This window comes from Mastigoproctus giganteus, chromosome 9 (genome assembly GCF_048544385.1).
Source record: "Mastigoproctus giganteus isolate SK-2022 chromosome 9, ASM4854438v1, whole genome shotgun sequence".
In the NCBI taxonomy this organism is placed as follows: Eukaryota; Metazoa; Arthropoda; class Arachnida; order Uropygi; family Thelyphonidae; genus Mastigoproctus; species Mastigoproctus giganteus.
Window position 1 is genome coordinate 84,714,377 of NC_143583.1, and position 26,100 is coordinate 84,740,476.

Genomic DNA, 26,100 nt, shown 5'->3' on the forward strand with positions numbered 1-26,100 from the left:
TTCCTTAAATGTCGATCTCCAGGTAATTCTCCAGTAGGACAAAGACAACTTAGTTGATTTCAATCCTTCTAAAACTCAGTCTTGTCTTATATCTTGCAAAAAGGATTCTTCTGCTCCTATGCTTATCTTTGGTGACACTCTGATTTTTAGGCAAAATGATATATCTCTTTTGGGGATTACCCTGACTTCTAATCTCTCTTGGCACAAGCACATTACAAATATTGCTTCCTCTGCATCTAAAAAACTTGGTTTTCTCTTTCGCTCTCGGTGTTACTTTTCTTCCAAACAGCTGTTCACTCTGTATAAATCGTAAATCAGCCCTACCATGGGCAGTGCCCCCAAAATCTCTCTCAGGCTTCTAGATTCCATTCAGAAGAGGACAGTTAGGTTATTTAATGACTCCTCTCTAACAGAGTCTCTCCACTCGCTGTCTCGTAGATGTACTGTTTCTGCTGCATGTCTTTTCTACAGATACTTCCATGGGCAGTCTTCTTCTGAATTGGCTTCTTTAATTCCCACTCTCTCTTTCAAAACAGTCCGAACACGTGCCGCCACCAGCCACCATCCATTTACTGTCCAACTTCAAACTCACAGAACCAACTTTTCATTTTCCTCGTTTATTCATTCAACTGCCGTTTTCTGGAACAACCTTCCTTCATACGTATTTCCTGAAAATTACAGTCAACAGAAGTTCAAGTCTAATATCAAAAAATATCTTCTTTTGTCTTCTCAACCTCCAACCCAAGCACAGTACTAAGTACTACAGGTTCTAATACCTCTCATGTTTGGGGTTTTCATAAAAAAAATAAATAAATAAAAAAATAAAATAAATAACCCGACCTTAAATTAAATGTTAGGTTAGGAAATAATAGTAATGGTTTCCTTATCTAACTTTAAAGGCTAAGTTAGGAAATAATAGGAAAAGAAAGAAAGATTCTTTATATATACACATATCATAATGTCAATCACTTAACGCTATGATGTTATCGTCTGTTGTGTTAATGCACCAATCAGTACATTGTCTGTCATGTCTACGTGTCAATCAATATATCGTTCTCGACTTCTGCTCCAGACCAATAGCACACATCACCTGTTTACTGAGCCTGCAGCACAAAGCTGTGGTCCATGCATTGCTGCTACTGATAACATGCACTGTCTGTATACAGGGCGAGCAGCACTAAAGTGCAGTAGCAGCAAACCAGTTTGTCCAGTAAGTTCTTCATAATTTGTGGTGGTTCTCATGTTGGCATTCTTTACCTTAGCCAAATTTTACATGTCAGTTTGCCATTACCATTAAGTGCAGTGAGCTGCAAAAAATTTTGAGAAAGCTCTGCATGTGTTAATATGCAGAGCCAGCACCAACAGTATGAATGAAGTACACCTGACTTTTATATGTAAAGCAAGTTCCATTTGAAAATAAAAAGTCACATGCTGTTTGAAAAATTTTTAAAAACAATCCTGCATATAGAAACAAATATTAAAAGTTAGGTATCCTCTTATGCTGTTGGTAAAAACGTTGCTAAATTGATAAAGTAAAGTGAACAGTGAAAACAAAATGCTGACTAATAAAAGTAATGGGTAGCTGGGTGTAACAATTAAAGTTGCTGTGATAGACAAGTAGGCATAGTAGTGCTAACTAACCTTCCAATGTGTTTAAGCAGTATCACTTATTCAAATTTTACCTCTAAAAGTTGCACTTATTATATATATATATATAGTTTTCAAAAATTTACCTCAGTATGAATCCAAAATTGATACAGAAGATTGAGCTGGACATGGACCAGAAATACAGGTGGTGGGATTGCAAATGCTAGTGGCAAATTGAACATCTAATTCAAAAAAATAAAATTTTAAATTATAAAAATATTTGTAATACATATAACATTTTGGTATTGAATGTTTGACTATGCTGCTGTAAATTACATATTTCTTGATAATTATTTTTACACAGAAAAGAATACAGTCTCTCAGTGACACAAAGAATAGTATAAGTAAGTGTACTTTAGGATTTATGACAAAACTAATTACACAAAACTATTAATATTAAAAAATGATGTTTAGTTCTTTCAAATGAAGAACTCATTTTTTATGTTAGGTAAATTTTAATTGTACTTTATTTATTACTAAATATACTTTATTAGCATTTATACAAACCTGGGTTAGATCCAGACTATTTTTCAGGATTTTCTGACTATTTTATCACCCAGAAAAGGGTGAAGTGGGGATATAATGATGATGACAATATGGGATTTAGAGCCATTGAAGAAATATCATAAAAGAGAGTATTTGTTACAATTTTCTTATCTACTTGGGTTTTTTTTTTTTTTTTTTTTTGCCAATGCAGCAAAAGCCTGTGGCTTCCTTGCACTATATGGCAAATACTATTATTATTACTATAATCTGTCTTGGCATGCCTAACTTGTTTTGTAACTTGATTGCAGACTAATTTATGTCTCCCATAGGCTTCTGTATCACCTGATAATTTGTATGCATCCTGTGCACTTTTCTTCTCTGACACACATCTCATCAGTTCATCTTACATCCATTTAGGTCTAAACTTGGAACGGTATTTCTTAGTTAACATGAAAAGCCCCATAACTTCTATGATTGCTGTTGGAAACATCATCAGATGATCCTACTCTATAAAATTTAAAAACTGTCTGAGACCATTGTAGTTGCCCTTACAGAAGCAAAAGTCCTTCTCTTTATCGTTGACTATAGTTATGTCTTTAACTACAGTCACAGTGTGTTGATGTGGAACTTTAAGTAAGTTCCACATTAACACGCTGTGATCACTGCCATACAGAGGGTCTTTTTAGCTGAAGGTACTTAATGCATGATGTATCACTGCTGATAATATTTTTTTATGTTTTTTTTTTTTATGTAAACCCCAAACACGAGAGATATTAGAACCTATAGTACTTAGTACCGTGCTTGGGTTGGAGGTTGAGAAGACAAAAGAAGATATTTGTTGACATTGGACTTGAACATCTGTAGACTGTAATTTTCAGGAAATATGTATGAAGGAAGGTTGTTCCAGAAAACGGCAGTTGAATGAATAAACGAGGAAGATGAAAAGTTGGTTCTGTGAGTTTGAAGTTGGACAGTAAATGGATATTGGCTGGTGGTGGCACGTGTTCGGACTGTTTTGAATGAGACAGCGGGAATTATAGAAGCCAATTCAGAAGAACAGTGCCTATGGAAGTATCTGTAGAAGAGGCATGCAGCAGAAACAGTATGTCTATGAGACAGCGAGTGGAGAGACTCTGTTAGAGATGAATCATTAATTAACCTGACTGCCCTCTTCTGAATGGAATCAAGAAACCTGAGAGAGATTTTGGGGGCACCACCCCAGATGTGGGAACAATATTCCATGGCAGGGCAGATTTGCGATTTATGCAGAGTGAGCAGCTGTTTGAAAGAAAAGTAATACCGAGAGCAAAAGAGGAAACCAAGTTTTTTAGATGCAGAGGAAGCAATATTTGTAATGTGCTTGTGCCAAGAGAGATTAGAAGTCAGGGTAATCCCCAAAAGAGATATATCATTTTGCCTAGAAATCGGAGTGTCACTAGAGGTAAGCATAGGAGCAGAAGAATCCGTTTTGCGAGATATAAGACAAGACTGAGTTTTAGAAGGGTCGAAATCAACTAAGGTGTCTTTGCCCCACTAGAGAATTACCCGAAGATCGGCATTTAAGGAATTGGTAGCAGATTTTCAAGAAGTTGAAGCTGATTGAGCAGGCAAGGTTTCTCAAAGTGGAAAGTGGAATGCAATGTGCTATCATCGGCAAAACTATGGATAGGATTTCCAGTCAATGGAAGAAGGTCATTAACATACAAGAGGAAAAGAGTGGGGGAAAGAACTGAACCTTGGGGGACACCGGCATTAGTGGAGAAGTTAGAAGAGAGATAGCCATGTACCATCACCCTGGCGCCTCCTTAGCCAGGTGGGCAGGAGCAGCAGTGCATAGCACACGCTTCTTGATTAGACCAGGGTTCAAGCCCGTGCCCACCAAATTCGGAGGATGCGGAAAGGTCAGGGAATGACCACCGCATATCCCTAGAGCAATATGGCCTTAGTTGCTAATGCTCCTAAAAACCAAATAACAACAATGACAACAACCATCACCCTCAGTGAGTGATCAGAGAGAAAACTGGATAATCAATTACTAAAAACAGTTGGCAAACCATAAGATGGAAGCTTGTTTAGAAGACCTTTATGCCAAACATGATCGAAAGCATTTGAGATGTCAAGAGCAACTACTTGTGTTTCACTGAACCTTTCCATTGAATTAGTCCATAAATGGGTAACATTAGCCAGAACATCACCAGTGGATAAACACTGACGGAATCCATACTGGCGATCGTTGATCAGATAGAAGGTTTCTAGGTAGTTTTAAGAGTTGGGGGTTAATTGATTTTTCCATTACTTTAAAAAGAGTAGAAGTAGTTGCAATGGAACGATAATTGGATGGGAGGGATTTGCAACCCTTTTTAGGAAATGGCAGGATGTGAGCAAATATCCAAGCAGAAGGAAAAACACCTTTGGAATAAGAAAGTGAAAACAGGCGGCAAAGAATAGGAGTAAGTTCAGGAGCACAGGTTTTGAGAATAAGTGGAGAAATACCATCGGGACCTGGAGCTTTCTTAGCATCAAGATTCGTCAAAATGCTTATGACATCCTTTTGACGGAAGACCACAGGAGGCATTGAATGGAGCGTGTTGGGAATGGTGGGAGGCGTTTTACCAAGATCATTAACATATGAGTTGGAAGAAAAATGGGATGCTAGCAGGTCAGCTTTATCCATGGCTGAAGTGACAACAGAACCATCTGGTTTGGACAGAGGTGGGAGCAGAGATGGGCAAAAGTTGAGGCCAATAGCTTTGGCAAGAGACCAGAATGCTCAGCTACCATTAGGGCAAGAAGCAAGTTTTCTACTCTTAGCCTGTTCAAACTCTAGTTTGGACTGATTAATAACTGCTTTACAATTGTTGCGAGCTTTGGCGTAAGCAGAAAATGAAACTGAAGAATTAGAAACAAGCCAATTACGATATGCAGCATTCTTCTCTTGAACAGCCTTAGCAATTTTATTGGAAAACCAAGGTTTAGATAAAGGATGAGATTTTATAGTGGAGTGTGGGATAAAGGATTCCATTCCTGCAAAAATAATTTCACTGACACGATCTGAGCAAACGTAGGCATCAGAAGTTTTGAAACAATAATCCAACCAAGGAAAAGAAGAAAAGAAATCTCGCAGGTCATCCCATTTTGCATTCTTGTAATGCCAAACAACACGAGGTTGGGAACAGCCATGAGATAGAGCTCAATTGGAGAAGAGACAATCACCAAGTTGTGATCTAACGTGCCTAAAGGACCTCTCACTTCGACCGCGTACTTAGAAAGGTTGTTTGTGAGAAAAAGATCAAGCATGTTGGCTGTATGATTAGGATTGTCCGGCATTCTTGTAGGTAAATGAACAATCTGTGTGAGGTCATTAGTAATTGCAAAAGCCTCAGCATCTCGACCAGCTGGGTTGGTGTGACTAGAAAACGGAAGCCAGCTGGAGTTGTGAACATTAAAATCCCCAAGGAAAATTACCTCACTGTTAGGAAAGTTGGACTGGAGAAAGTCAAATTGCAAAGAGAGTAAGTCAAATAGCTCCAAGTGATTAGTAGAGTTGGGAGAACGGTAGAGACAACAGATGAATTTTACACAATTTTAAGCCAGAGAAGATCAAAGAGAGTAGATTCCAAATTGCCAAGTCTCTGACAGGGAATATCAGAATGGACATATGCACAAGTACCACCTTTAAGGAGAAAGGAATCATACAGCGAATAATTTGGGCATCTGAGATGAGCAGTAGTTGAATCAATCGATAACTGAGATTCTGTCAGAAAAAGTACATGGGGTTTGGCGGACTGCAAGTGGAAATGGACATCATTAAGATTAGAATTGAGACCACATATATTTGTGAAATGAATTAGGAAGCGCTTGGGAGGTTTAGATCTTTTCACAGATAAGCTTGCTCTATTTGTTTGACAATTCATGGTGTATTCACGGTAGTAAGAAAAAGTGGGTGGGACATGCTGTATGAAGTAATGAAATTTTTGGATATGGCATACACGGGGTAAGAATATACCCAGATCCTTGACATAACGTGTCCTTGACAATGCTCCCCGCATACACACTACTCGGACTCCCTCAAGTCACTATCTGGCAGACTAGAGGTAGCAAGATTATACACTAGCTGATCCGCAATCCCCCTAGAGAGTTACCAATAGGTTCGGTCCGGTGTGCTAACTAACGGCCGGCCTGCGAACACCGTTTTAGAGCTGTGCCCTCGAAATGTAAGGAATATTGGATCTCGCCACGATGTTCATCATAACCTCAAAAGTCATCGATCATACTGCATGATGGAAGAGATAGGGAAGGCTTGACCGGAACTTAGCTCTAGAGACTAACCATGGGTTCCACCACTTCAAGCCTCCAATAAACAAAGTGGTGGTATTGCACCAGTTGATGAGAGTTATCTACCATCTAGTACTGCCTGGTAACACAGAGGGGCTCCATGTAGTGTGGGCGCCACACCTCGACCCCTGCTTACGTTGGTTCACACCTGGGTGGTCACCCACCATGTGCTTGAGCATGGAGGTTATACCCAGGATTACTAACAGTCCCACCATCGTGAAGGTGCAAGCAGAGGATTTGGCTGTCACAGACCCTCCGGACTTCGCCGAAATTGGGTTCACTTGACTTGAGTGTCACCCGAATATCAGGTCCATCAGCGTTTTAGACTACCAGGTAGCAAGTGCAGCTTGTCTGGCATATTTGAGAGAATGTCTGTGACAACCTCAAGGACCAAATCTGATCTGATAATCTGATTAAGAGTAGTGCTTCCTTTTGTTGCTTATCTAACATGCTGTAGAAAACAGTCATACAATATGAAAAGTTTGTTTATGCATGGTTACTGCACTTGCATCATTTCTATTACCAGGTAGAATAAGGTAGTATGCCGACAGGGCTAGCCAGGTGGGTAATGTGCCTGCCTGGCAACCCAAAGGTCGCAGGTTCGAATCCCGCCTGTTGCTTGGATCACAGTAAAATGCAAAAACCTTGGGAGGTGCATTATGGCCACAGAAGCTGATGCACCAACAACTAATAAAAAAAATAATAATAATAAATTATTGTGAATCAGCCTTCACAATGAGTTGCCGAGATATTGCACTGATTTGAATAAGTAACACTTCACCAGTGGAGAAGGCAAATGTGACTTATTCTCAGGGGATACCACCACTCAGACGGCACCGTTTTGAAGCTTGTTGGCTTACTCACCAGTGGGTGGGCAAGTACCCTGTTTTGCAATAGTGGCAACCCAATTATGAAGTATAACTCCACAATATGAGAGATGCTTGATGGCATGCGTGGTTTAATCTAAAAATATTTCTTGGCTAAGAGTATGAAAGATTTGTTTATGCATAGTTACTGCACTTGCTTCATTTCTACTACCCAGGCAGTATGAATGCACTGTTTAATTATATCTCATATTATGAATCAACTGATGAGCAAGCCAACAAGCTTCAAAACAGTGCCATCTGGGTGATGGTATCCGCTGAGAATAAGTAACATTAGTCTTCTCCATTGGTGAAGCATTACTTATTCAAAGCAGTGCAATACCTCAGCAACTCTTTACTAGGTGGTAGATGACTCTCATCAACCGGTGCAATACCACCACTTTGCTTATTGAAGTGGTGGAACCCATGTTTAGTCTTCAGAGCTAAGCTCCGGTCAACCCTTCCCCATCTTGAAACTAAGAAAGCTCCAGGTCCTGATGGTATTTCTCCACTTGTTCTCAAAACCTGTGTTCCTGAACTTACTCCTGTTCTTGGCTGCCTTTTTTCAGTTTCTTATTCCAAAGGTGTTTATCCTTCTGTATGGGAATTTGCTCATATCCAGCCAGTTCCTAAAAAGGGTGACAAATCCCTCTCATCCAATTATCGTTCCATTGCAATTACTTCTACTTTTTCTAAAGCAATGGAGAAATCAATTAACTGCCAACTCTTAAACTACCTAGAAACCTTCCGTCTGAGCAACAATCGCTAGTATGGATTCCTTCAGTGTCAATCCACTGGTGATATTCTGGCTTATGTCACTCATTTATGGATAAATTCAATGGAAAAGTTCGGTGAAACACAAGCAGTTGCTCTTGACATCTCAAAGGCTTTTGATTGTGTTTGGCATAAAGGTTTTCTAAACAAGCTTCCATCTTATGGTTTGCCAACTGTTTTTTGTAATTGGTTATCCAGTTTTCTCTCTGATCATTCGCTGAGGGTAGATGGCTCTCTGTCTTCTAACTTCTCCACTAATGCTAGTGTCCCCCAAGGTTCGGTTCTTTCCCCCACTCTTTTCCTCTTGTATATTAATGACCTTCTTCCACTGACTGGAAATCCTATTCATAGTTTTGCCGATGATAGCACATTGCATTCCACTTTCCATTTTGAGAAACCTTGCCCTGCTCAATCAGCTTCAACTTCTTGAATATCCACTACTAATTCCTTAAATGTCGATCTCCAGGTAATTCCTCAGTGGGGCAAAGACAACTTAGTTTATTTCAATCCTTCTAAAACTCAGTCTTGTCTTATATCTCACAAAAAGGATTCTTCTGCTCCTATGCTTATCCTTGGTTTCCAGGCAAAATGATACACCTCTTTTGGGGATTACTGTGACTTCTAATCTCTCTTGGCACAAGCACATTAAAAATATTGCTTCCTCTGCATCTAAAAAACTTGGTTTTCTCTTTCACTCTTGGCGTTACTTTTTTTCCAAACAGCTGTTCACTTTGTACAAATTGCAAATCTGCCCTACCATGGAATATTGTTCCCACATCTGGGATGGGGCCCCCAAAACCTCTCTCAGGCTTCTAGATTCCATTCAGAAGAGGGCAGTTAGATTAATTAATGACTCCTCTCTAATGGTCTCTCCATTCGCTGTCTCATAGATGTACTGTCTCTCCTGCATGCCTTTTCTACAGATACTTCCACAGGCAGTCTTCTTCTGAATTGGCTTCTATAATTCCCGCTCTCTCTTTCAAAACAGTCCGAACACATGCCGCTAAGAGCCAACATCCATTTACTGTCTAACTTCAAACTCACAGAACCAACTTTTCATCATCCTTGTTTATTCATTCAACTGCCATTTTCTGGAACAACCTTCCTTCATACTGAAATACGTTAAGGCCTTTAGCCTCAGGCTGCAAGAGATTTAGACAACATACAAGTTAGTGCAAATGCATCATATTAGTACACAGCTAAACTCTGAATTAGCAAAAAATATAACTTAGTGATGCCGCCTTTGCATATCTTTTGCTAATCGGGAGTTTAGCTGCATACTAATATGATGTGTTTGCACTAACTTGTACGTTGCCTTCCTTCATACGTATTTCCTGAAAATTACAGTCTACAGAAGTTCAAGTCTAATGTCAACAAATATCTTCTTTCATCTTCTCAACCTCCAACCCAAGCATGGTACTAAGTACTATAGGTTCTAATACCTCTTGTGTTTGGGGGTTTTCCTCTTGTGAAGGTTGATTCAAAATATGAGATATAATTAAACGATACATTCATACTACCTGGGTAGTAGAAATGATGCAAGTGCAAAAACCATGAATAAACAAATCTTTTACACTCTTAAGCATTTAGCCAAGAAATATTTTTAGAGTCATACAATCAATTCAAAAAAGTTCTTGTAAGTGTATGAATGACCAACCCACAAGTTCCAGTCAATATCTGGATAGTCAAAATTTCCCATTATAATCTATTCTGATTTACTGTCCCACTCTATTACTTTATATAGTTATTTGTTATACTCATCATAGTCATTTGGCCTATAACACAGTTTTACTCTCATTTTTGTTTACCTGGTGCATATACCACACCAAACTCACTCAACATTGCACTGGCAACCCATGTCGACTGGATGCATTGTCCAAGATTTAATATGCTTTTAACTAATAGCATAATCCCTGTCCTGTTTAAATATTTAAATTTTGCATCACATATGTCTGAGTGACACCATGTCTCCAATATCCCTGCAATATCTGCAATTAATGACTTAATCACCACTTTAAGTTCATTGAATTTATTTACTATACTCCTAGTATTAGTGTACATGCAGGTAATACATACACCTGTTCTTTCTCTTATTTAACCTAATGCAACCCATATAGCATTGTGAAAGTGATTCTTTCACATGCAGAGAGAATCACTTTCTGTATGTGACTAGTTAATCTATTAGCCTGTGTATCCCCACAAGCTATCAGTTTTCCAACCCACTAACACTGCCTCACAATGAATATTTTTGCACCCCTTCTATTTAAGTGTATCCCATCCCTGAAAAAACAGTTTCTCCTGTTAACAAGCACAGACCACACTGAGAAAAATTCTACTCCATGAGCTACTACTACAGTCTCTCCAAGGTCGAATTGATTGACAAGATAAATTTCCCGTTTCCAATAGTAGTCACCAATAATTACTACCTCTTTTGGGACCAGTGCATTCTGCCTTGGGGATTGTTGCTGTATTGCCTAATGCATAAGTGAGGATTCTGGCATTGAGCTGGGTCATGGAAAGCTTGATGGGACCCCATTTTAATTCCTTTGAGGGCATCCCCCCCTGTTCTTCAAGCTCTCATAGATGCCCATCAGAACACTGACTTCACACCTAATTTCCTTATACTGTTTGCACCAAATACACACAAAGACAACCCGTCTCAGCTCCATCATGCCATTCCACAAACATCGCATAAGTAGTATATTTCATTAGGACATGATACATAGAAAAACTGCCCCTTGAGTTCTCCCACATGGCAGAGCACTCCCGCTACTTTGAGCCTGTTGCTTTGCTGTTTTATTCTGAGGTATGATTATCATTTAAATTCAATTTAACCTGAGAATAATATATTAACTGATAGATACCTAAATTATGGTAGTAGGCATGCATATTTGAGATGTTGAAAAATCCATAACTGATGGAGGTAGAGCCAATGTACTTTACTGGGCAACCTTCTTGACAATTTATGAAATAAATTATATTGTTGAGATATTGTATGTTATGTGTGCATCTACTTGGATTTTTGAAAAGGAACCTTTTTTGAATAAGATGAGAATACAACTTTAACATCCATATCTCAAAAATATTTGTTAAACTTTTTCCTGCTTAGATGGTACAGAATGGAAATGTATATGCTGGAAGGACTGAAGGGAATGTTTTGTGCAACATCGGAAAATAAATTTCTAACCTATGTTATGGTGCTATTAATCTGTTAATTAGAGTTAATATTATAAACACTTTCCTATAACAATAACTTTAAAAAAAAAATGAGCAGCACATAAACAACTCTGATGAAAGGAAATTAATCTCTGCTATTAGCAAAATTTAGTATTTTGCAGCCTTACAAAACATGAAACCTTTGTGGTTTATGTATTCCTCATCTCCTGAAGTACCCATTACTGCAGAAACCAGTTAGCATCACTGGCACAAAAAAATTATGCAGTGCTGAAAGTATAGCTAAGCCTTTACACAAAACATTACACCACTGTGGATGTATATTTTGATGGAAAGGGGTGTAGAGCTACTCAGAATTTCCTTAAAAAGTCACAGAGAGTATAGCAATACCTGAATCTTTTTATATGAAATAGATTTTTAGGAGAGCAGTAGAGAAATTCCTGGTGTGGCATGGTTTCTGATCTATAATATATTATAGACCAGAAACTAGCATTAGGCTTTTAATGACCTTATAGTTACAACTACCAGAAATATAATACTAATAGTTCATAATAAAAATGGATGATACTTTAGCTTTTAGCAGCCAGTGAAGCAACTAACTATAACAGCTGAGCATCACTGATCTGTTGTAATCAAAGTTATGCCATTATTGTTTTACTATTTACAAATATTACAGATAAATTAGTATAAATATACTTACAAAAGTTGAGCATGACTGTAGAATTGATTGCCTCAGTGCTGTTGACAGGTTATAGTCTTCCGAACTATGATGTACTTGATGAGCTGCCCACATTATGTTTATTTCTAAAATTACAATTTTAAAAATATAACTTAACAGACAGCAAAAGATAATTAGAGATTAACTTACAATTATCATATAAGGTCATTCAAAAATGTTAGCATTTGGCTACTGAGGAATTCAGATAATGGCTTTAAATTTTATATGCAATTAATATGAATCATATTACTATGTGGCAGTTTTATGTATTACCTAATATTCCTTTCTTTTATTTGTGCAAAGTAGATCAACAGAAGATTAAAAACCAAAGAAAACTAAACTATCGCAAATGGTGTAAACTCAGAAACCACTTCACTGTGGCAGTCATGTTGTCCTGGTGGAAGCAGATGCATTCCATCACAACTTGACCCATTTTATTTTTCTTTGGAAGCCTAATACAATTTTATAAATTTCCTTCAAGAAAACTGTTGCCATAACTTTAACTCCAGAAGAATGGCATAAAATTTCTTTGGAGGTGAAGAGTAGGATTAGTAAAGGCCAAAAGACCTTAACCATCTAAGAAGACTTATTCTAGTGGTCAAGAAGATGCTGACCAAAGATAAACTTCCTGAGATCTAATCTGTTGCTTTTCTCTAATAGTTTATACTTAATATTTATGTTCTTCAGTTTTCTGTATCCAGTTTCACTGTGAAAATTCCACTTTCATTCAATGTGTACTTACTCCTCCATCCCCAGAATTTTGCCAAGACATGATAGGAGGGAGTTCAGGTTGAGAAACTTATCAATCAAGTTGACCCTGTAGAAATCCTGACTATAAGGTTCATAGATGAGAATGACCCTGACTACAAGGCTCATGGATGGAATTTTTAACAGCATGGCTAATGGTTCTTAACAGAAGGGGCTGTTTTTATAGAGATGAGATAAACTTGAATAGAAGAGGTGCAAGGATATTTCTGATACTATTGAGGCAGGGTTAGATGAGCTGGAAAACTGTTTGTTTTGTGTGTGTGGGAGGGACAGGAAACATAAGTTATAATTTAATGACAGCCATAAGCAGATGTGAAATTGATTCTTGCATTGTTGCTCCCCCCTCCTGCTTTTCAAGCTCTATGTGTCACGAATAGTAACAATGCAAGAATCAGTTCCACATCTGCTTATTCCCCCCATCCTGTACATATTATGATTGCCATATTCAAATTCTGCATCTCCAGTATCACAGCGACGCTATGTTTGGCATTTGATGACTTGAAACAATACTTCAAAGTCATTAAATTTATGTGTCATTCTCCTAGCATTAGTGTATGAGCAAGTAAATATGTGCCTGTCTATGTTTTTAGTAACTTTTATACAGGTTATGTAATTACAAGTCCTGCTGGGAGTTTACAAAGGTTTTGGTTTTTTTTTTAGGAGCATTAGCAACTAAGGCCATATTGCTCCGGGGATATGTGGTGGTCCTTCTCTGACCTTGCCGTATCCTCCGTATTTTGGTGGTCATGGGCTCGAACCCCAGTCTAATCAAGAAGCGTGTGCTACGCACTGCTGCTCCTGCCCACCTGGCTATGGAGGCGCCGTTTACAAGGGACTGGTAATTACATAACCTGTATAAAAGTTACTAAAAATATAGACAGGCACATATTTACTTGCTCATACACTAATGCTAGGAGAATGACACATAAATTTAATGACTTTGAAGTATTATTTCAAGTCATCAAATGCCAAACATAGAGTCGCTCTGATACTGGAGATGCAGAATTTGAATATGGCAATCATAATATGTACAGGAAGGAGAAACACAACAGGAAGGGGGGTTATGCTTTTGGTTAAGGAGCATATAGATTCTAAAATAGTATGAGGGCTGTTCAATAAAAACTGATCATAATTTTTTTCACAACATATCTTTATTAATATCCATATTTTGATGGTTCTTTTCAAAGTAGACCCCATTTGATGAAATGCACTTACTGCAACTTTTCTTCCATTTTTCAAAAACATGGTGGAAACCATTTTTTGACATTTATTTGAGAATTGCCTCCTATGTCTTTACAACTTCTTCTGACAACTGGAAACGTTTTATTCACAGCTCCTTCTTTAAATTGGAAATAAAAAAATATATTTTTTAAATAGCAGGGTGCAAGATCAGATGTGTTCCTCATCCACCTTACAACCAGGTGAAGAACACATCTGACATTAATGCTGGCTAAGTACTTGATGACAATATGAGCAATGTGAGGTCTCACATTGTTGTGATGCAGCATCCACCCATCTGCATGCAGTTGTGGTTGTTTGCAATGAATGTGATCCCACAAAGTGTACAGTACAATTCTGTAATGAGGCTCCATAACAGTCGTAGAATGTGGCACAACATACTGGTAAACCATTCCTTGAATTTCAAAAAAAAAAAAAAAAAAAAGAGAGAGAGATGACCAAGGGCGGCTCGTTAGTAGGCACTGCAGAATTGCAGCAGCCCAGCTTTTTAAATCTAAATATATAGTCAACAGAGTTATATGAAATTTTGTGAAGAACAATGCAACACAATGAATATTGTTATTAACTGGTCCCACATATAGTATTCTCATCCTCTATTTCCAATAATCATTTCAATAATAAACAAATAAAAACACAAAATCATTTTCAACTTTGAAGTATAACCGTAGGCGGAACTGTACGTTACACAGTTCCACACATTTTGGTTGCAGTGGTTCAGTCAATGCCTAGTTGGCAGGTTGCCAATATGCATTTCTTAGAGGTGACAAAACGAGGCAAAGGAACTGCAGAGTGAGCAATGCCGATTTGAACAGTGCACCAAACTTGAATGATAAAGTTATTAATCTATTTTCAAAAAAAAAAAAAAAAAAAACGAAGAATGCATTTTATTTTTAAATAAAATTTCAAGATTACCCAAGTCTGTTAATTGTAAATGTCCAGTTAACGTTTTGTAGTATTTTTAACTTGCTTATTATTATTACTATCTATGTTTACATGTCTTATAACCAAGGCAATTTAATGTAACTTTAAGAAGCAGCACCCCAATACATCAGAGTCACGAGCCACCATTGGTGATGTTACCCATAACCTTTCCTAAAGAAGCCACAACTTTTGCTTTTTTTGGTGTTGGTGATGACATAGGCTTTCAAACTAAGCTTTGCTGCTTACTCTCTGAGTCGAAATGATGAAGCCATCATTTTCACCTGTCGTTCAGACAGGTGAAAATGATGGCTTCATCATTTCGTTTCATCATCCATTCATTTATCAAACAAATGTGTTTTCTTGAGATGGAAACAAAATCTGAGAGCAGCATACTGTTCCTCGCATGTCATGTCCACTACATAATGTAGGTGAAACTGAACAGGCATAAAACTTGGCCAAGTGCCAAGGTGACACTGTGCACATGAGTCAACTGTGCAGTTGCTATGTGATGCAGCTTGGATTGGTCTTAAATTTTGCAGCTCAGATAGAAATAGTAAAGCAGTATATGGTTGTTCATGAAAAATTATGATCATTCTTTATTGAACAGCCCTCATACAACCATTAAGCAGAGACCAGTATAATGTTTAATCAGTCTGCTGTAACCACTCTGCCAACCTTAGTGTCATCTGCAAACTTAAACATTGAGCCTGATATGTCTTTGTCAATAAAACAATAGGTCCAGCACTGAACCCTGGGGAGCTCCGCTGATAACATTTATTCAAGAACAGCTGTGCTCACTGTTAACCATTCTCTGTCTTCTCCCACTCAACCATCTCTTTATATATACAGTAGTAACTTGCTCCTGTCACATTGCTCTAATTTTTAAAGAAGTCTTTTATGTGAAACAGTATCAAAATCTTTTCTGAAATCTAAGTATATGATATCAAAATTATATTTTGCATCCGGTCCCTTTATTACTGCATTGTAATAACCAATCAGCTTGTTCGGATAGGATTGCTCCTTAAAAATTCATGCTGTGATTGCCATCCATCAGCATTCCTTTCTAGATGGTCCTGCATTTCTCCTTAAATGATGAAAATGAAAGTAAATTATCTTATTCTTAAAATATTTAAGAATGAAATATTTAGCTTATTTAACAATATTTAACATTATTAAGCTTAATATTTAACAATATTAAGTATATTTAACAATTCAGCATATATTGTACATGCAGTTATGTACAGCACACTATTTAAAATATATTTTTAGTGAAATATTCTATCAAACATACTTGATGAAGGTGCAAATTACCAATATTATCTCCTGTTAGATAAAAGTTATTTCTGTTTAGAATAATTTAATTAATTTACTACTAGAGAGAAACTGTCTACTATTCTAATCAAAGTCATTTCATTTTCTCAGCAATACATAAGCAGCTTTTGATAATTTCATTGCAGCTATAGAAGGTGCAAAGAATTTTCATTAAGTTAGTCACATCGCAATCACATTTGAAGAAGAGTCAAAGGTTAAGCAATTTTAAACTTGGGCAGAAAAAGTATTACTTCTATGATTTTTTTTATTTTATTTAAATTATCAGTAATAACCATTTCTTCTTCTTATTATTATTATTATTATTAGCTACATGGTGCAAAGAAGCCTGAGGCTAATGCTGCACCAGCCAAAAAAAAAAAAAAAAAAAAAAAATTCCCGTGTTGCTCTGAAACAGACAGAGAGAGAGAAGTAGAAGGGAATCACCAAGAAAGAGAAGAATGATGATATCCAGCTCAGGACCCTGGGTGTGCCAAGTCCATACTCACCTGATGTGAGCCCCTAAAGCTGTTGTCCTAAACTGCAGTGCTATAGTGATTTTTCATAGCAAAAGCATTCTTCTGTAATAAAAATTGTATTTATTACCTTTTAAAGTATGTCTCCTCAAAATGCAATCCACCTTTACTGCATATTGCAGTAAAGTTTTTTTTTAAAATCTTATTCTTAAAGAAAGTTTTAAATTTTTTTTGTTAGGACACATAAATTATTATCATCATTAGTAGTAGTAGTGGAAAATGATGAAAGAAAGCAAGCTTATAGAGCATCTGCAAAATAAAATTCCCTTTTCACCTATCCATCGCCTCCAATAAGTTTGTCTAGTTCTTCCTTGAATTTATTCAAATTATCCACAACAACGGATGGAGGTTTGTTCCGTTGTTGTGGATAATTTTAATAAATTCAAACCCCTGCTAGCTAAAAACGAACTCCGGCACAGCTATTCTACAACCATTCTTTTTCAATTTTAATTTATGCCTCTTGTGTACATGTTTTGAGTAAGAGGAAGAATCCCATCAACACTGAGTTTGCTCAAGCATTCAAAGCCTTAAACACCTCAATCAGATCACCTGGCAGGTGCCTAGTCTCCACATACTGCAATTTGCCTTTCTTTGTAATGGCATCCCTTTGTTCCCATTACTAATGTTGTTGTCCTTCTCTGTACCCATTCCAGCATCTCTACATCCTTTCTAAAATGAAGCCTCCAGACCTGTATGCAGTACAGGTAACCAAACTACTGTGTATAACAAAGTAGTTTGGTTCCTACAAAATCTGGTACAAGTAACTCACAAAGAATACTTGTACCCATTCCAGCATCTCTACATCCTTTCTAAAATGAAGCCTCCAGACCTGTATGCAGTACAGGTAACCAAACTACTGTGTATAACAAAGTAGTTTGGTTCCTACAAAATCTCGTGTAATGTGAACTATGTTATACGGGACTGAGCACCAGTACAAAAAAGGGGGTTATGTTCCAAAAGCTAACAAAAGTACACTTTTTTTTATAACTATCGGAAACTTAATTTTTATAATAGTAGTAACTTAAATAATAATAACTGAACAAACATCTTACCTTACAAACTGTGATACTTATATGTTAGATAATGTACGTTCATATAATTTTCTTCCTCTTCATCGCTGCTAAGCACAATCTCTTCTGCGGCATCTAGATTTTGTGTACCTTCTGCTCTCTTTAAAAGTCACGAACTGCACACATCAAAGTCACAATTTTTTATGGTCTCAAACAAGCACAAGTTCAATAGCACAGAACCTAACCCAGAGATCTCCCAACAAAATACAGTGGACTCCCGCTTTAAAGATATAAAGCACAAATTTAACTTTATTATCTTACCAATTAACAAAGTTAAATGATACATGAAAATCAGAAGAATATTTTCCAGTTAGCAAAATAAAAATAAATTTACGCTTACGTAAATAGTAGCTTAATTAATACGTACTGTAATATGTACATACTAACTGATATTTCTGTTCACTGATTTTTTTCTTTTGGTTGTAAAATTTAAAACAGTAAAAATGATAAGCAATTAAAAACAAAAAACATGACATTCACAAGTTGCACCGAACACGATACGCACAAGTGAGATATGGAGTAATAAGTTTCTGAACTTTTATTTATGTTTTTTATATGACTGAATATTTTATAGAAGGAGAAACCGATTTCACCATAATAACGTGAAAACCCAGAGAATTCTAGCTATCGGTACTATAGAAAATGCAAGAAGATCTTCAGAGTTTACTACCCATTTTTATAATTGATTGCACTAACAGAAAAGACTAATAAACCAGAAACTGTAAATTGTTTTTATTGTTTTAGCATTAGCATTAGTAGAGGCATATGTTGCAAGAAAGCAAGCTTATTCAGCATCAGCCAAAAAAAAAACCACTACTCCCATTTCACCCCTCCGTTCGTTCAAAATACCTGTCCAGCTGAGCCTTAAATTTAGGCTATCAACTTCAACAACAAATGATGGAAGTCAATTCCACAAACCAACTGCCTGCTGGCTAAAGGCAAATTTCCACACATCTATCCGACATCCGTCCTTCCTCAATTTGAATTTATGCCCTCTCATGTGATTATTCTGAGCAAGAGGAAGAATCCCATCGGCATTGAGCATGCTCAAGCCATTCAAAGCCTTATACACCTGTATCAGATCACCTCGTCGATGCCTAGTCGCCAGACTCTGTAATTTGCAAAACTTAAGCCTTTCTTCGTAAGAGCAACCCTTTGTTCCATTCACTAATCTTGTTGCCCTTCTCTGTACTCATTCCAGCAGCTCTACATCCTTCCTGAAATGAGGCCACCAGACCTGTATACAACAGTACTCAAGGTGTGGCCTGACCAATGCCTTATACAAGAAAATAATCACATCCCTATCCCTCCTAGAAAAATTCCTGTATATCATTGACAAGACACCATGAGCTACTCTTGCAGCTCGTCTGCACTGCTCAGAGAACTTCATATCTGCCTGCACAATTACCCCTAGGTCCTTTTCATTCTCTACCACTGTCAGCGTAGTACCACAGAGTTAGCATTAGCATTAGTAGACGCATTTGATGCAAGAAAGCAAGCTTATGCAGCATCAGCCAAAAAAAAAATAAGTAAAAAAAATAAATAAAAAATAACCACTTCCACTTCACCCCTCTGTTCGTTCGAAATACCTGTCCAGCTGAGCCTTAAACTTATTTAGGCTATCAACTTCCACGACAAGGGATGGAAGTCTGTTCCACCTACCAACCACCCGCTGGCTAAAGGCAAATTTCCGCACATCTATCCTACATCTGTCTTTCCTCAATTTGAACTTATGCCCTCTCAGGTGATTATTCTGAGCGAGAGGAAGAATCCCATCAGCATTGAGCATGCTCAAACCATTCAAGGCTTTGTACACCTCTATCAGATCTCCTTGCTGGTGCCTAGTCTACAGACACTGTAATTCGCAAAACTTAAGCCTTTCTTCATAAGAGCACCCCTTTGTTCCATTCACTAATCTTGTTGCTCTTCTCTGTACTCGTTCCAGCAGCTCTACATCTTTCTTGAAATGAGGCCTCCAGGCCTGTATACAGTACTCTAGGTGTGGCCTGACCATTGCCTTATACAATGGAATAATCACCTCCTTATCCCTGCTAGAAAAATTCCTATATATCATTGACAATACACCATGAGCTACTCTTGCAGCCCGTCTGCACTGCTCAGAGAACTTCATATCTGCCTGCACAACCACCCCCAGGTCCCTTTCATTCTCTACCACTGTCAGTGTAGTACCACAGAGTTGATACGTTGCTCTGGGGTTGCTGTTCCCCATATGTAATACTTTACATTTGTCAATGTTAAACTTCATTTGCCACCTCTCAGCCCATCTGCTCAACCTTTCCAGATCCTGTTTCAGCAGCATAGTGTCAGTAGTGTCCTTGACAACCCTGCCAACCTTCGTATCGTCTGCAAACTTGGACATTAAGCTTGATATACCATCATCAATATCATTTATAAATACAGAGAATAATAAAGGACCCAATACTGAACCCTGAGGGACTCCACTAATAACATTAGTCCACGATGAGCAGTGTCCATTGATTACCACTCTCTGTCTTCTCCCCCTCAACCACCCCTGTATCCATAGCAGCAATTTGCCTCCAATGCCACACTGCTCCAATTTGTGCAGCAGTCTTCCATGTGCAACAGTATCAAAAGCCTTTCTAAGATCAAAGTATATAATATCAAAATTATTCCCTGCATCCAGTTCTTTTATGACTGCATTATAGTATCCAATAAAATTAGTCAGGCAAGACTTCCCCTTAACAAAACCATGCTGTGTCCGAGCTATAACTGAAGTCTTGTCTAGATCATTCTGCAGTGCTTCTTTAACCAGTGCCTCCATTAATTTTCCGGGAACAGAAGTTAAACTCACAGGTCTATAATTACTTGTGTCAGCCTTTGATCCTCCCTTGTGAATTGGGGTCACATTTGCACATCTCCAGTCCATGGCAACCTCCCTGAGTCCAGGGAAGCTCTCATAATTATGGCTAATGGTTTGCTTACTTCCTTTGCTGCCTCCTTTAATATAACTGGATAGATCCCATCCACCCCAAGTGCCTTTCTTGTGTTCATCTTCAACAATTTCTCCTCCCCTTTACTCTCAGTTATTACAAGATTCTCTAGCTTACTGCTAGAGTTGAATACACCTCTGGCATTCCCCTCGCTGAATAACTCCTCATGCGTGAATGTCGATGCAAAATATTCATTTAGTTTGTTAGCTACCTGAGCAGGGTCATCAACAGTTGACCCATCGATATCAAGTGGACCAATCTGATTCATCCCCTTCCTTCTAGAGTTTACATAAGTAAAGAACACTTTGCTGTTTTTCTTTGCATCCCTTGCCAAGGATCTCTCGTAATCTGCCTTCGCCTGCCTAACCTGCTTTGTAACTTGGTTACAGATCAACTTGTATCTATCATAGGCTTCTGTGTCACGTGTTAATTTGTATGTATCCCATGCATTTTTCTTCTCTGCCATATGCCTCATTAGTTCATCTGACATCCATTTAGGCCTAAACCTTGAACAATATTTCTTAGTTGGTATGTAAAGCCTAGTAGCTTGCAAGATAATTTCTTTGAATGCTTCCCATTTTGAATTTGCTGTTGGTAACATCATCAGTTGACCCCACTGTATAGAATTTAAATACTGTCTCAGTCCATCGTAGTCACCTTTACGAAAGCAATACCCCTTCCCTTTACCCTTAATGGTAGTTACTTCTTTGAGTAACTCCCACTTCAGAACACTGTGATCACTGCCACCTAGTGGTTCATTTACCTGCAGATTCTTAATACATGAAGAATCACTATTGATAATCAAATCAAGAGTATTACTCCCTCTAGTTGCCTCCGGAACATGCTGATGTAGAAAACAATCATCCAATAAATCCACAAAAGCCTTGCTAGTGTGTGAGTGACCAGCCCCCAAATTCCAGTCAATATCTGGGAAATTAAAATCCCCCATTATAAGACTCTCTGATTTACTGGCCCACTCTATTTCTCTGTACAGTTTCTTATTATACTCATCAGAATCATTAGTCCTATAGCACACTCCTACTCTCAATTTTGATCTCCCAATGCTTATGTCACACCAAACTGACTCGACACTGCACTGTCCAGCGATGTCCACTGGATTCACTTCCTTGGATTTTATGTGTTTCTTAATTAATAGCATAACCCCTCCTCCCTTCCTATCCAGTCTATCCTTTCTGTAGACATTGTACTCCCCAAATTCCAGTTCTGCATTCCTTATATCTGTGTGACACCACGTCTCTGCAATCCCAACAATATCTGCATTTGATGTTTTGAGCAATAACTCAAATTCATCAAATTTATTTACTAAACTCCTAGCATTGGTGTACACGCAAGTATACATGCACCTGCTCTTCCTCTTAGCCACCCTAACACAACCCATGTGTTTACTTGTACCCCCATGATTCTCAGCAGTCTCTGTAATATCCTGCATCTTATTTTCCAGGCTGCTGCTCATTCAATAGAAGCAGTGCAAGAATCACTTTCACCTCAGTCAGTGGCTACTGTTAATCTATTAGTCCTTGTGTCCCCCCAATCTAGCAGTTTTCCGACCCACCTAACACTGCCTCGATAGCATCAGCAAACATTCTTGCACCCTTTCTATTTAAGTGTATCCCATCCCCGTAGAAGCAGTCTCTCCTGTTAACAAGTACAGACCAGGGTGAAAAAAATTCTACCCCTTGAACCCTGCACAATCTTTCCAGGGCCGAATTGATCGACAGGGCTCTCATCATATACTCCCTCCTATCGTGTCTAGGCAGAATTGCAGACACTTTCAAATTCAACCCTAATTCACGGCTTTTTTTCATAAGTGACCTGTACTTGTTAATTAATTCCGCCGGTCTCCTACTCTTAATATCATTAGTGCCAACGTGTACAACTATATCACCTTTTGTGCCCTTAAAAGATGATATCCGCTCTACAACGTCATCAACCTTTGCCCCTGGCAGACATACACTGGTATGTCTGCCAGGAGTTGATACGTTGATCTGGGATTACTGTTTCCCATATGTAGTACTTTACATTTGTCAATATTAAACTTCATTTGCCACCTCTCAGCCCATCTGCTCAACCTTTCCAGATCCTGTTGCAGCAGCATAGTGTCAGTAGTGTCCTTAACAACCCTGCCAACCTTTGTATCGTCTGCAAACTTGGACATTAAGCTTGATATACCATCTTCAATATCATTTATAAATACAGAAAACAACAATGGACCCAACACTGAACCCTGAGGAACTCCACTAATAACATTAGTCCACATTGAGTAGTGTCCATTGATTACCACTCTCTGTCTTCTGCCACTCAACCATCCCTTTATCCATAGCAGCAATTTGCCTCCAATGCCACACTGCTCCAATTTGTGCAGCAGTCTTCCATGCATAACAGTATCAAAAGCCTTTCTAAGATCCAAATATATAATATCAAAGTTATTCCCTGCATCCAGTTCTTTTGTGACTACATCATAGTATCCAATAAAATTGGTCAGACAAGACCTGCCCTTAACAAAACCATGCTCTGTCTGAGCTATAACTGAATTCTTGTCTAGATGATTCTGCAGTGCTTCTTTAACCAGTGCCTCCATTAATTTTCCTGGAACCGAAGTTAAAGTAAAAGGTCTATAATTAATTGTGTCAGCCTTTGATCCTCCTTTGTGAATTGGTGTTACATTTGCACATCTCCAGTCTATGGGTACCTCCCCTGAGTCCAAAGAAGCTCTCATAATTATGGCTAGGGGTTTGCTTACTTCCTTTGCTGCCTCCTTTAATATAACTGGATAGATCCCATCCACCCCAGGTGCCTTTTTTATGTTTATCCTCAACAATTTCTCCTCCACTTTCCTCTGTTATTAGAAAATCATCTCGCTCATTGCCAATGTTTACTTCACCTACGACATTCCCCTTCCTGAATAACTCCTCGTGTGTGAATGTAGATGCAAAATACTCGTTTAGATTGTTAGCCACCTGAGCAGGATCCTCAACTGTGGAACCATCAACATCCAGTGGACCAATCTGATTCATCCCTTTCCTTCTTGAGTTTAAATAGGTAAAGAACTCTTTTCTTTTTTTCTTTGCATCCTTTGCCAAGGATTTCTCATAATCTGCCTTTGCCTGCCTGATCTCCTTTGTGACTTCGTTACAGACCAACTTATATCTATCATAGGCTTCCATGTCACCCATTATTTTGTATGTATCCCATGCATTTTTCCTCTCTGCCATATGTCTCATTAGTTCATCTGACATCCACTTAGGCCTAAACCTTGAACAATATTTCTTAGTTGGTATGTAAAGCCTAGTAGCTTCCAAGATAAGTTCTTTGAATGCTTCCCATTTGGAATTTGCTGTTGGTAACATCATCAGTTGGTCCCACTGTATAGAATTTAAATACTGTCTCAGTCCATCGTAGTCGCCTTTACGAAAGCAATAACCCCTCCCTTTACCCCTAATGGTAGTTACCTCTTTGAGTAAATCCTACTTCAGCACACTGTGATCAGTGCCACCTAGTGGTTCCTTTATCTGCAGATTCTTAATGCATGAAGAATCGCTACTGATAATCAGATCAAGAGTATTACTTCCTCTAGTTGCCTCCCAAACATGCTGGTGTAGGAAACAATCATCCAATAAATCCACAAAAGCCTTGCTAGTGTGTGAGTGACCAACCCACAAATTCCAGTCAATATCTGGGAAATTAAAATCCCCCATTATAAGACTCTGATTTACTGGCCCATTCTATTTACCTGTACAGTATCTTATTATACTCATCAGAGTCATTAGGCCTATAGCACACTCCTACTCTCAATTTTTATGGTAGTGACTTCCAGAAATGTGATTTAGAAAAATATCACGAAGGCGATAATGACTAGCGAGTCAACAGCAGGGATTCACAAAAAGGAATTTAAATGTTTAAAATTGCAACTAACACATAATAGTAGGGTTTTCCCACACAAAAGCTCAAAAATACCGTGTTATGTGAGATTTCTTGGAATTCTCAAACGGTGTTAGAGCGAAACCGTATTGTCTTTCCCCAGGGGCTTACATCTGGTGAGTATGGGCTTGGCACACCCAGGGTCATGAGCTGAATATCATCATTCTTCTCTTTCTTGGTGATTCCTTTATACTTCTGACTTTTGTTTTCTCTCTCTCTCTCTCTCTCTCTCTCTCTCTCTCTCTCTCTCTCTCTCTCTCTCTCTCTCTCTCTCTCTCTCTCTCAGGGTAATTCAGAAATTTTTTTTTTTTTTTTTTTTGGCTGGTGCAGCATAAGCCTCAGGCTTCCTTGTACCATATGGCTAATAATAATAATAAAATAATAATAATATAAGCACTGTGTTATGCCAGGATTGCTGCAATTTATCAATTGTGTTAGAGCGAACCCAGGTTGTAGAAGTACCATGTTATATGGGGGTTGCCTGTACTCAAAATGTGGCTTCACCATTGCCTTATACAATAGGATAATCATCTCCTTATCCCAGCTGGGTGCCTTCATACCAGGTGGGCAGGAGCAGCAGTGCATAGCACACGCTTCTTGATTAGACCGGGGGTTCAAGCCTGCGGCCCCAAAATACGGAGGATCCGGAAAGGTCAAGGGAATGACCACCGCATATCCCTGGAGCAATATGGCCATAGTTACTAATGCTCCTAAAAACCAAATAACCGCAATAATTATCCCAGCTAGCAAAATTCCTGTATATCATTGACAAAACCCATTGAGCTGTCCTGGTAGACTGTCAGCACTGCTCAGAGAACTTCATATCTGACTGCACAATTACCCTGAGGTCCTTTTCATTTTCAACCACTCTGAGTGTAGTACCACACAGTTCATATGTTAATTTGGAATTACTGCTACCCACATGCAGTACTCAGTGCCGGACCAATGTATTTCCATGCCATGGGCAGAATGAATTTTCGGTGCCTTTTACTGATGATCGTGTCCGGAAAATTTATTGCCCGCAATTCACTGCCAGCAATTGATCTCCGCGTCAGTTTATCCCATAAACAATTTACCGCCGCGTCAGTTTATCGCATTTTACAGTCTAGAAGCAATGAGATGTGTTTGGTCAAATCATAAAAAGTTATTTTTTATTTAAGTTTCTGCCTTAAGCTATGATTAGCATATTTTTGGAATTCTATGAACTATGAGGGAATAGTATGGAAATAAAAAAACACATGTATGGAAATATGTAATTTAATAGGCAGATTATGTATTTTAATAGTTACATGTATCACAAAAATAGTAAAAAAATCCATTATTTGAACAATACAACAATTGGTTAATTTT

At 38.2% G+C, this 26,100-nt stretch overlaps 1 protein-coding gene across 1 annotated transcript in view; it reads right to left on the reverse strand.

Moving 5' to 3' along the window:
• The window catches only part of LOC150080510 (alkylglycerol monooxygenase-like), a 144,508-nt gene that overhangs the window by 68,085 nt on the left and 50,323 nt on the right, over positions 1-26,100 (reverse strand). The window contains exons 4-5 of the mRNA XM_090380719.1: positions 11,980-12,083; positions 1,734-1,829 (exon numbers count right to left, since the gene is read on the reverse strand). Of these exons, the coding sequence (XP_090236845.1) occupies positions 1,734-1,829; positions 11,980-12,083 (200 nt within the window). The remainder of the gene's footprint in view (positions 1-1,733; positions 1,830-11,979; positions 12,084-26,100) is intronic.